Source organism: Pongo pygmaeus, chromosome 10 (genome assembly GCF_028885625.2).
Source record: "Pongo pygmaeus isolate AG05252 chromosome 10, NHGRI_mPonPyg2-v2.0_pri, whole genome shotgun sequence".
Taxonomy (NCBI): Eukaryota; Metazoa; Chordata; class Mammalia; order Primates; family Hominidae; genus Pongo; species Pongo pygmaeus.
In genome coordinates this window covers 5655033-5667849 of record NC_072383.2, presented here as the reverse complement: position 1 = coordinate 5667849, position 12817 = coordinate 5655033, and the positions used below count along the sequence as shown (strand labels likewise).

The 12817-nt window shown below is 41.2% G+C and overlaps 1 protein-coding gene across 2 annotated transcripts in view; it reads left to right on the top strand.

Moving 5' to 3' along the window:
* The window catches only part of ANO2 (anoctamin 2), a 395453-nt gene that overhangs the window by 354838 nt on the left and 27798 nt on the right, over window positions 1-12817 (top strand). For both annotated transcript variants that reach the window (XM_054444248.1, XM_054444249.2), the window contains one exon: window positions 4018-4163. In XM_054444248.1, the coding sequence (XP_054300223.1) occupies window positions 4018-4163 (146 nt within the window). The remainder of the gene's footprint in view (window positions 1-4017; window positions 4164-12817) is intronic.

Sequence of the window (12817 nt, the reverse complement as noted above, 5' to 3'; positions counted from 1 at the left end):
CCTTCAGTCTTTTCTATGAGCCATTTTCACATTTGCCTTAGGCTGTTGCATAAATAATTCTCCCTGCCTAAAATAACCTCTTTGCCCCTCACACTCTCTTCACCTTTCTCTTTCTTCTTCTACCATCTTTCATTATTTAGTCTTAAATAATAAGAGTAAACTATTTATTTAATAAATTAACTTAATGAATTAAATTAGTTTACACATCTCTTCCTCAAAGAGAACTTTGCTGCCTTAGGCCAGGTTAGGACTCTATTTTATGTTCTCATAATCACCTAAACTTCTCCCTTTATAACACTCTTATATTGGTCACTCTTGTTTTATTGGTCATTATTGGTCACTCTTGTTTAAATGTCCCCATTGCCAGTGAGATTACTTCATCAAACACATCACCTGTCTTATTAGTCACATTTTTTTTTTTTTCCTGGAGATGATTTCTAGGAATCCTCTGTTCTCCCGTGCAAACTGGAGCTGCTCATTCACTAAACCTTCTATAGAGCTATCAATCTGAGTTAGCTTCAATACCTACTTTCTTTTATGGGGTTTCTGTTTGCTGGATTCTGTATGTTTTCTTCCTTGCTTTATGTCTTTGGTTGGTGAAATTCATCCTCCAGGAGCTTCATGAGAATGGATGCATGCATAGAAAGTTCATTTTTTTAAAACCTTGCATACTTAAAAGTGTCTTTAGTCTGTCTTTGACTTTCATGTATACTTTGGCTGGGTATGGGAGTGTATGCTGAAAATTATTTGCCTTCTGAATGTAAATACATTTCTGCAGAGTCTTCTAGTGTCAAGGGATGATCTGGAGAATTGCAACCTATTTTTGATTCCCAATTATTTGCAGAGGATCTGTGTTTGTTTCTCTGGATCTGGAAGTTTTTAGAATCCTTTCCATCATTCCTAGAGTTCTGAAATCTCATGACGATATGTTTTGCTGGAGGCTTTTTTTTCACCATTATGTTGAGTGGGTCCTTCCAATCAGAAAATGCATGTCCTTCACCTCTGGGACATTTTCTTATATTTCTTTTGTACTTTCTTCCCCACCATTTTCTCTATCTTCTCTTTTTGATTAAGTGTTGGAGTTTCAGGCCGGGTGTGGTGGTTCATGCTTGTAATCCTTGTACTTTGGGAGGCCCAAGTGGGTGGATCATGCGAGCCCAGGAGTTCAAGACCAGCATGGGCAACAGGTGAAACCCTGACTTTACTAAAAATACAAAAAATATTAGCTGGACCTGGTGGTGCATGCTTGTAGTCCTAGCTACTTGGGAGGCTGAGGTGGGATGATAGCTTGAGTCTGGGAGACAGAGGTTGCAGTGAGCCGAAATCACACCACTGCACCCCATCCTGGGCTATGGAGCAAGACTCTTGTCTCAAAAAAAAAAAGAGTTCCTAGGTCAATTAATTTTTTAATCTTTTCTTTCCTATTGTCCATTTCTATGCCTGTTCTACTTTTTTTCCGAGAGATAGTATTGATTTTAATCTTTCTGTTATTTTATTGAATTCATTTTGGATCTAGATTTTTCCTGGTTCATTTTTCTCTTCAGAATAAACTTCTTGCTCCTGTTGGTATTGGGAAGTGCTAGTCACCTAGGAAACATGCGTACAGAGACATTGGCGTCTACTATTCCTTAAGCAGAGCTTTGACCAGTCACCACCCCCTGCTGTGGGCACACCTGGTGCCTCCAACTCCTGAGCCTTTCTGAGATTTTATAGCATGAGTTGGCTTGTTTCTCTCTGTCATCTTCCACTGTGAACAGTTGATATCAGCCACACAGCTTTGCTGACTCCCTCTTACGCTGTCAATCTTCCAAGATATTCATCAACATTCCTCACACACTACTATATTCATGACTATTTTCATTAATTTGTGGTTTTATACATTTTTAAATTCATTCATTGGTATTTTAGTGGCATTTCAGAAGTGGATAAATATATGTTTGTATTCAATTTTGTATGTATAATCAAAACCACTAATTCTTTACTAAAGATTTGAACAGGTCATCTGATTACTGTTCCTGGAGAAGAAGTCTCACTTTGAGTTCTGGTTCTAGACTTCCCTCACTTTCCTTTCTTCTTTTCTTCTCTCTCTCTCTTTGATTTTTCCTGCATCCTCTCCTTCTGTTCTGACTCACAGACAGGATCACAACCAGCCCACATATTTAGCTTCAGAATCTGTAGGCTCCATCTAGTTTTTTTTCAATTTTTTTATTATCACAGAATTATTGCTTACTTTTTTCTTAGAAATTTTTTACTATGAAATTTTTCTTATGAAAGTCTAAAGAATTTCAGCTCACTGTTTAAATCCTTCTGTGATAAAGATGATAATAGGGACAATGATAGATATATTTGTCTATCTTTATTTATCTTGATAAATGTCTATCAGAGCATCTATCTTGGTACATGCTCTTAACATGTATCAAGCCCTAAATGAAGCATGCTGTATAGATTGTCTTTTAACTCACCCTATGGGCAAGTTAATATTTATTTCTCCATTTTAAAGATAAGAAAACTGAAGCTTATAGAGTTGTAATAACTTGCCCATGGACATATAGTTGGAGATTTGTGAAATCTGGTTTTATACAATTTCTGACACCAAAGATGAGACTTTTATCCACTATACTACATCCTCTTGATGGGAAATAGGAATATTAGACCAGAAACTGATCCAAACATTATTTTGAACTATTAGATTTTCATTAGCTGTTAGAGGCACTTTCAAACAAGGATGGGATGCCTAATCATACCAGAAGTGCTCCTCTGGAAATATCTACACAGGGGTTGGGTGGTCTTGGGTGAAGAATGTTGGGGCACATGGGGAGGTTCCTACATCCAGATGAAGCATGGACTTCAAAATCCCGTTTAAACACTTCAAGTCTTTGATTCTTACCATTTTACTGTCTCCCAACTACTAGGTTGCTGCTTAAAGTAATTGCAGTTTTTGCCATTAAAAAGTAATTGCAAAAACTGCAATTCCATTCCCTATACATTGTGCATCAACGGGAAGTATGAAATAACTCCACCCGAAGGTGTATTTTAGCATTCGGTATTAAAAATAATAATAAGTATCATCTATTCAATGCTTACTATGTCCAGATATTGTGCTAAGGACTGTATAAACATTGTTTCACTTAATTCTTATTTCAACCCTGAGAAATTGGGCCATTCTTATCATTCTAGACCAAAAAAAAATCCTGAATGTGGTTGTCTTAGTCTGCTCAGGCTGCTGTAGCAAAATGCCATAGGCTTAACTGACAGAAATTTATTTTCTCATAGTTCTAGAGGCTGAAAAGTTCAAGATCAAAGTCCAAAAGGGTTGAATTTCTGATGAGGGCTCTTCTTACAGGTAGCTGCCTTTTCTCTGTGTCCTCAGATGGTCTTGAGATATCCCTTTCTCTCTTCCTGTACTCATAAAGCCACCAATCCTATTGAATTAGGACCCCACCTTTTTGACCTCATTTAATCTAAATTACCTCCTAAAAGTCATATCTCCCAATACAGTCACATTGGGGATTAGAGCTTCGACAAATGAATTTCAGCAGACATCATTCAGTCCATAGCAGTGGTGGGCAATGTTTAGCTTGGCTTTAATGGAAAGATGATGCTATTAATGTTATTGAGACTTGAAAAATGTTTCACCTAGGAGGAGAACACTCCTGTGATCCCCCATGAAGAGGGTGGATAGATCACCTGTTGGACAATAGGACTGGTGCCATCTCAGCATTGGCAGGAAGGGCCAACTCTCTTGTTGCTTGTCAGACAGCAGGAAGAATTCAAAAGGTTTTTGGGGTTTGAAGAAACCTCATCCTTTGTGGAGGGAGTCTGCACGATCTTGATAAAGGATTTCCTCAGGTTGTCTTTAGGAGAAAAGTAGTCTCTTTAGTGTCTCTCTATCTCTACTTGTTTTTGGATCAGAGATGGCTTTAGTGTCAAAACTTTGTGTTCTTTTTCTTTTTTCTGTCTGCAAAACCAACCCTGTTCTCCAGAGGCTTTTTGTAACTTAATCCATTTCTTTTCCAGGAAGCTAAAGAAGCTACTTCGAAAGCTGAAAGATGAGACCGAAGCTGGAGAAACTGACTCTGCCCATTCGAAACATCCAGAGCAGTGGGACCTAGACTACAGCTTGGAACCATACACAGGACTGACTCCGGAGTACATGGAAATGAGTGAGAACCCATGGTCCTGCCTTCCACTGGGGGCAGGTTCAGACAAGGGGTCTGTGGGGTTGAAGGGGGAAGATAGGGGATTGGGGAAAATGACTGGGACAGCCTCTGCTTCTTCATGAGCTTCATGGCTATTCAGTGTTCCCTTCAGTGCCACATGAAAGTTGAGAAGAATGGGGCAGAAAGAGACCTGGAAGGAGAACCTGGAGCAGCTCAGTCAACAGTTTGGTGGATAATTCTAAGATGATGTTCTCTTTTCCTTGTGATTCCTCTCCTCATCTATAAACTAAAGTTTGATCTCTCAGGCCCCTTCCCATGGTTTCTATTATTGATAAACCTGAAAGGGAAATAGTACAATCTGAAATTTAAGAATATAGTTTCCATGAAAGTCTTCATGGAAAGTATCCGATGACACTTGGGTCAAGGATATCTACATTTTGACTTGGAGAATATATAAGAGCGTCCCCTATTTTGATCAGATAAGGCTGGATAAGATGAAAGCTTTTTAACAAAAAGTTGGGTCTATTTCAGTAGGGAGTGAGAGGTGTATTTCTAGTTGCAGAGCCTCTAGTTGTTTTGGATAAGGCTTGAAGGCAGGAGCACACGTAGTACAGGCTGATGGAACACAATCATTTTAGATGTGGCTTGGAAGCCATGAGTTCTTTATTATGAGAAGGGTCCCAACTTAGGCCAGCTGCCTTTGCACTCTTGGCTACTTGACTATAATCCTGATCTTCTATTGGGATAGATGTTTGAGAAGCCTCTTTCCAAGACTTGGGGCTAATGAATTAAAAACATAGGATACCAAAGATCAAGAGCCTAGGTATAAGACAAGTGCAGTGGCTCATGCCTGTCATCCCAGCACTTTGGGAGGCAGAGGCGGGTGGATCACCTGAGGTCAGGAGTTTGAGATCAGTCTGGCCAACATGGTGAAACTCCATCTCTACTAAAAATACAAAAATTAGCCAGGAATGGTGGCAGGCACCTGTAATCCCAGCTACTTGGGAGGCTGAGGCACGAGAATTGCTTGAGCCTGGGAGATGCAGCTTGCACTGAGCTGAGATTGTGTCACTCTACTCCAGCCTGGCCAACAGAGTGAGAGTCTGTCTCAAAAATAAATAAATAAAAATCTTAGCTATAATGTCTAAACATTGTAAACATTTACTCAATGGGGAACCATCAATAAGATCCATCAAAAAAATCACTCAGTGTTTAATTCAGTACTTAGTATCATTGCACCTATCATTGTGTTTGCATATGGCTCCTGCTCCCTTCACCTAGTCACTTGTAGCAGAGGACTGTCAGTACCTTTTTGTGCACAGGATACCTCACTCGTCATTTCTAATGGGCATTCCTCCTATTCTGTTATAAGAAATTGCATGTGTTTGTTAGCAGTGGAGTAATGGGCAGGGTCTAGATCAGATGGCCATGGAAATATTGTCCTAGCCCTGGGATGTCTACAATTCTAGGGAAAGCTTCAACTTTGTAATCTGAAACAACTCACCAGAGAAGAAACAATCATTAAGTCTGCTTCAGAAACAATAGGTAAAGAAAATATCAAGACCTGGTTTAAGGAAACGTGTAGTCCTTTTATGCTTTTCATGTTTGGCTAAAAGCTACCTCTAATCCCTCTCTGATGCTGTATTTACACAAAGGTGATTGCTCATATTTCAGATGCCCTTCTACATCTGCCATCCTCTCACCCAGAACGAAAGAAAGTGCTGCCAGAGATTGGGACTTCCATTTGGGAAAGGGCTTACATTAGGAACCCCTGAGATCTGTCTGTCTGCCTCCACCCTCTGACACCAGTGGTCCCACTTCCGCTGCCACCAATTAGCTGTATGGCTTTCACATGCTTGTCAACCTGTCTGTTCAGCTATTTCAAAGCTTCCTCTTTTGAGTGATTAGAGCAGAGACCCTAAAATTTTCTAGTTTATGTACATAGTGGTGTTCATAATAGCAAAGAATGTATTCCACCTAAATGCTTATCAATGACAGGCTGGGTAAAGAAAACGTAGTACACTGTGGAGTACCATGCAGCTGTGAAAAAGAATGAGTTCATGTTCTTTGAAGGAACATGGATGGAGGTGGAGGCCATTATCTTTAGCATACTAATGCAGGAACAGAAAACCAAATACTGGATGTTTTCACTTATAAGTGGGAGCTAAACCATGAGAACACATGGACACACAGAGAGGAACAACACACACTGGGGCCCATCAGAGGGTGGAGTATGAGAAGAGGGAGAGGATCAGGAAAAAGAACTAATGGGTACTAGGTTTAATACCTGGGTGATGAAATAATCTGTACAACAAACCCCCATGACACAAGTTTACCTATGTGACAAACCTGCACTTGCACCCCTAAACTTAAAAGTTAAAAAAAGAGAAATAAAACATTAAAATACAACAAAGAGGAGCAGAGACCCTTGAACCATACTTCCTGGGCTCAAATCCCAGCTTTTGACCAACTGGCTGGGTAACCCTGTGTAAGTTATCCACTTGCCCTTATCAAGACCCCTATGTGTCTCGATTTGCTTGCCTATTAAAAAAAGATAATAATATCGTAGGATTGTCATGAGTAGTGAATGAATTAGTATTTGTGAATAGAAGAGGGTCTTAGTGCTTAGTGCTAATACAGTGCTTAGAAGAGGGCCTAACACATACAAAAGCTGTGTATTAAGTGTCCAGTGTTATTCCTCTTAATGGTCTTGAAGCCTGAGGAAGGCAGAGTTAGGGAAATATACTCTACTTTGTCAGGGCTATGCCATTGAATACACATCTACCATGTTATTATGTGTTTCAACTTGGGTGCTACCAAGAAATGAGAAGAATGAAAAAAAAAAAGTAAAGAACTAGAAGATTTACTTGGTGACTTTGGGAAGGAATTCACACCAAGATTGTAGAGAGTGAGATTCAGACCATAGACTGAAAAACCAGAAAGAAAAACAAACCCCAAACCCCACACCTTAAAATTAATAAAACAATCTTATACCTGGAATCTTGAAAACAGAAGATAACATGTCTCCCAAATCCAACCTTTTAATTTTTTTAAACCATTTTGGTGCTGTTTCTTAGACCCTTTTTGTATGTACATGAATTTAAAAATAAAATTGTGATCATACTCACACATTTATTTTTTATTTCCCATTATATGGATAAATATTTTAAGTTATCACATAACTTTCAAAATGAATAGCTGTGTAATAATCCCTTTAATAAGCGTGCCATAGTTCACTTGTCTATCTTCCAGTGAAGGCTTATTTAACAATTCTCCCTATTTTAATCCTCTATCTTTGTTGCTCAGGCTGATCTTGAGCTCCTGGCCTCAAGCAATCCTCCTGCCTCGGCCTCCCAAAGTGCTGGGTTTATAAGCACTATCTTTGTGCATATAATCTTTTATTTATATTATTATTTCACCCAGATAGATTCACATAGGTGTGATTAGGTATGGTCATTCTATGGTTCTTGATTCATTTTACCAAATTGCTTTCGGAAAGAATAAGAACAATTCACCCAGGCATGGGCAATATATGAGAATACCCTTTCAGTGAGTATAAAACACTTAATATCCTGAATCCTGAAGTCATGTGATATGAAAGAATTATCAGTGTATAGGAAGCTTGGGATTCCCAGCCCCCTATGCCACTCCATTCCACATTGTTGACCTGAATATTCTAGACTCATCCTTAGCTTAGTTTTACACGGTGCTTCCTCTAGGAAGTCTTCTCAGGTCAAGCCCCAGTTCCTCTTGAGAGAAATCATCATTTGTTTCTGTCCTAGTATTGTGTTTGGTACAGACGCTGATGGCATCTTACTGAATTATGGTAGTATTGCTTACATATGTGTTCTTCAACAAACCCAGTCAAGGGGTGACTCTAAAGAGCAGTGGGTAGGGACCATGGTTTATTCATCTTCACAGCCTCCAGAGTCCAGCACATTTCCTGGCATATAACAGACACTCAGGCCAGGTGCAGTGGCTCATGCTTATAAACCCAGCACTTTGGGAGGCTGAGACAGGAGGATTGCTTGAGGCCAGGAGCTCAAGATCAGCCTGAGTAACATAGTGAGACCCTGTCTCTACAAAAAGGAAAAAAAAAAAAGAAAAGAAAAAAAACAATAGAGTGTAGTGTTGTACACCTATAGTCCTAGCTACTTGGGAGGCTGAGGTGGGAGGATTGCTTGAGCCCAGGAGTCTGAGGCTGCAGTGAGCTATGATTGTGCCACTGCACACTCCAGCCTAGGTGACAGAGTGACACCCCATCTCTAAAAAAAAGCAACTCAAACACTCGGTATGTCTGATACACAAAGATGAGGGAATGAATGAATGAATGCATGCATTAATTAATGAGAAAAGGTTTCTTGACAGAGTTAACTCTATAATAATAACTTTACAAGACAAGTAAAGGATTTACATTTTCAAAGCAGGGCTTAATTGATGGTGAACTATGGATATTCTAAAGAGATTTCCAGCTGTAGGTGGGAGATTGATTTAGTAATCCCAAGATCTCTTCTGATTCTGGAGATCTACATATAGATGATGAGAACAGAGAAGAGCATTCCAAGGAAAAGGACTGGCAAGTGCAGCGAGTCTCCTGGCCATGAGTAACTGTTTTTGTTGTTGTTGTTGTTTTGTTTTGACACGGGGTCTTGCTACGTCACCCGGGCTGGAGTGCAGTGGCACCATCATGGGTCACTGCAGCCTGGACCTCCCAGGCTCAAGTGACCCTCTCACCTCAGCCTCCCTAGTAACTGGCACTACAGGCATGCACCGCCAAACCCGGCTAATTTGTTTGATTTTTTGTAGCTGGGAGGTTTCACTATGTTGCCCAGGCTGGTCTCTAACTCAAGCGATCCTCCCACCTTGGCCTCTGAAATTGCTGGGATTACAGGCATGAGCCACCACACCTGGCCACGAGTAACTGTTGACAAGGAAAAGCAAATGGTAGTTTTGAGGTATGGAGGGTTCAGATACAGACCTGGGATTAGTGGAGAACCGTGAAGACCAGACAGGTTTGCATTTCGCATCAGACCATATGGAGCAGTTGTAAAATCTTGGCCAATGTGGTGACTGTATACTCTTTGCTTGGGAAATTGGGTAGCAAGTGCAGAGGAGGGATAGTAAGGCTCAGGAGGAAAAGAGGAAACACAGGTGCAAGAATTCACTTATCAATTCATTCGTCAGACATTTATTAAGCACCTAGAGGGAGGAGCAAGTCTGGAGACCAGGACAGTCTCTTCAGCAATTCAGGTTGTTCCTGATATTGATTGAGTCAACAATTCAGTTGATATTGATGCAATCTTATCTGGAAGAGGAATCATACAGAGGTTTTTCAAGCTGGATTGGCTCACAGAATTCTTTAGTCCATTTTGCTGTGACTTTCAATCTTAAGAGATGTGTTTTAGAGACATGGCTATTTTATTTCATATTTTATTAAGTGTGAGGACAGCGTTTTCTGGATTAGGTTTCATTCATCTCTTTTATCTCTGGACTATCCTCTTAATCCTTTAAGGACATACTTTTTCTCAAGTACAAAGACTGGGCTGCAGAATAACCCTCATTAAAGTTCATCTAGCAGCTAAGTGTGGATAGGGGTGGGTGCTGCCGTTGAACCACTGGGCTTTCAAACCTAACCCTGCTGCATGCTAGCTACATGACTCTGGTTTTGAGGCTTAAAGTCAGCCAGGTCCAATTCTCCCATCTGAAAAGTAGTTTGATGATAATAGCGCCTACCTCATAGGACTATTCTGGGAATCAGTTGATGCATGTAGAGTGGTAAACAGTGCTTCCACATGTAGACTGTCAGTGAACATTGGCCACCGTTGTTATTGTCCAGAGTTCAGTTTCTCTCAAATCTAGAAAGTTTTTGACTCAAAACAGTTTGAAGCTCCTGAATATAGTGATCTCTGGAGGTTCTTCCTGTACTGTGAGTGTAGGCTGTGCCCTAACTGTTAAAGAATGAGGGTACCAGACCCCAAGGCATACTTAAGAATCAGAAGCCTGAGCTCTAAACACTCCAAGATGTTTGTCCTTTCAGTAAACTCTAAGCCCTCAGGGCTCTATTGACAAGTCTGGACTCTCAGATGGGCTCTTTTTGTCATCTGTTTATCTAAAACCCACAAGCTTTTGTTCCTCTAGTCATCCAAAAAATAATCGCTATTATAATCCTGCCTCAGGAATTCAATTATCTCCCTTAGAGCCTTCCCCCAGCTTCTTAAATGCAACCACAATTTTGAGGCCCTTGGGCTATTACTGTGGGAGATGAGATGAATTTCTTCTGTCATTCATTCACACAGTCATGAGAGCAGATCTTATTTTTCTTGGTCGTGAGCTTATATCCTGTCAAACCCTCACAGAAAGGGAAGTGCATCCGCGATTGCATGTTTACTTATTCATTTATTTGGAGTAAAAGCCAGATAATTATTTTGAAAGGCAGAGGCCCCCAGCCTCTCCTGCTCTCTGGAAGTGTGCACCAAGGCCTGTAGAAATCACCGTGCCAGGGAAATGCATAGGGCAGGTTCCTCATGGAGACCAGACGTTAAAGCTCTTGCGGCCGCATTCAGGTTGTCTGCTGAAATGGCAAGTCTGAGCTTCTGTGTTCAGGAGGAACGTCTGTGGACTCTTAACCTCCATGACTACTTTCTGACTTTGCATCAACCCTAACTGGGGAGAGTTTCTATTTGTGGATACTTACCTCGCTGACTTTGCCTCTGCTGAGAATTTTGGATTCTTGTTTGAACCCTCACCATTTCTCCTTGGAATTACTGGAAGTGCATCCTAAGTTGACTCCCTGCTTCTTTTTCACTCCTTCTACCTTTCCTTCTTGCTTTTTAGAATGGCTTTTAAAAGATGCAAACCAGACTGTTTTCATTTTTCTACTTAAAATCCTTCAATGCTACTGACTTCTTTTCAAATAAAGTTCACACGCCCAGTACAGCAGATGAGGTCATCCCAAGCTGGCTCTTGTTTTGCATCTTCTTGCAGGCACGCATGTGTGTATCTAGTTATCTCACACTCTCATGTCCAATTTGCCTATGCCATGTCGCCTACCCGTGACTGCTTGCTGAGTGTTGCAGGCTCAGACACATTTGCTCTTGGCACCATTTTCTCATTCTCCCATCCTCAGTTTTTCTCTTCCCCTCTTCTCCTGTACCTGCATCCTTTCAAAAATGTGAGTGCTTTGGGGACAGGGACAATGTCATTCCTCTCTAGTCACAACACTCAGCATGGGTACTAGAACCTGATAACTCAATGAAATAATTATTAAATGAATGGCCTCTTAAGTCCTTTTCCTTCATTGTTAGAGAAATAGAAGTCCCGCTTCTCTTGATCCCATAACCTGTGGGCCACCTTCTTCACTATGGACATATTTGTGTAATTTTTAATGTGCAATAATTTTAGTCTCCTAAGACCAAAGTGAACCATGTTTATTATCAGAGTTTCCCTCAAAGAAAAGTCACCTCTGATTTTAATTTATTCCTTTCCCTTAAGGGGTCAAGTCATTAGTGTTAGTGGACAGGGTGAGATAATCTCTTTCAGATTTGGCTCTGACCTCAACTCCAAAGCCACATCCCTGCCTCTGCAGTGACCCCCCTCCTGCCCTCCCCCGGGGCAGTGCTGTGGTGTCTGCACTGCTGCCAGGCACTGGGGACACAGAGACAACAGACATGTCTGTTCCCTCCAGAGTTTCAGGGTCTGGTGTGAGAGAGAGATGTGTGAAGGAGCTCAGGGAACTTCACCCCAAAGTATGACTCCCTGGCATAGTAAGTATTTTGATTTAAAGATCCTAGAGATGAACAATGCTAAAGGAGATTTTCCTCCTATGTATGTAAAGACCGGTGGGACCCACCAAGGAGAACAATCTCTCCCACCCTTCTCTCAGTCCTCTACCTCTCTCAACACAGGCTGAATTTCCCTTAGCTGCCTAAAAGTCTGGACCTACTAAAGAAAAGAACAATTACCTCCAATCCCTTCCCTGAGTTTTCATGAACTGAACCCACATTGCAGGAAAGAAGACTAAAGTCGGTCAACAAACCTGGACAGACTTTTGTCACAAATCATTGTCTGCTCTGCAGATTCAATAGACTTTGCCCCAAACCATTGCACGTTCTTTAAGCCCATGAAATTCCTCTGAAATCACTTACTATTCCCCTAAAATCATCCGCACTTCCCACGCTCTTTCCCCTAAGAAGCAGGGTATGTAAGCACCTGTACTACATTGGGATACTGGCCAATCTCTCTGTGATTTTCCCCGTGTGCATAGCAGTAATAAATTGGTAGTTTTTGTTTTGTTTTGAGACAGTTTCGCTCTTGTTGCCCAGGCTGGAGTGCAGTGGCGCAATCTTGGCTCACTGCAACCTCCGCCTCCCAGGTTCAAGCGATTCTCCTGCCTCAGCCTCCCGAGTAGTTGTGATTATAGGCATCCCCACCAGGCCCGACTAATTTTTTGTATTTTTAGTAGAGATGGGGTTTCACCATGACCAGGTCTCAAACTCCTGACCTCAGGTCATCTGCCTGACTTGGCCTCCCAAAATGCTGGGATTACAGGCGTGAGCCACCACGCCCGGCCGCTAGTTTTTTCTCTTATTAATCTGCCTTATCGTGACTTGATTTTTCAGCAGACCTTCCCGGGACAAAGGGGAAATTCCATTGGTCCC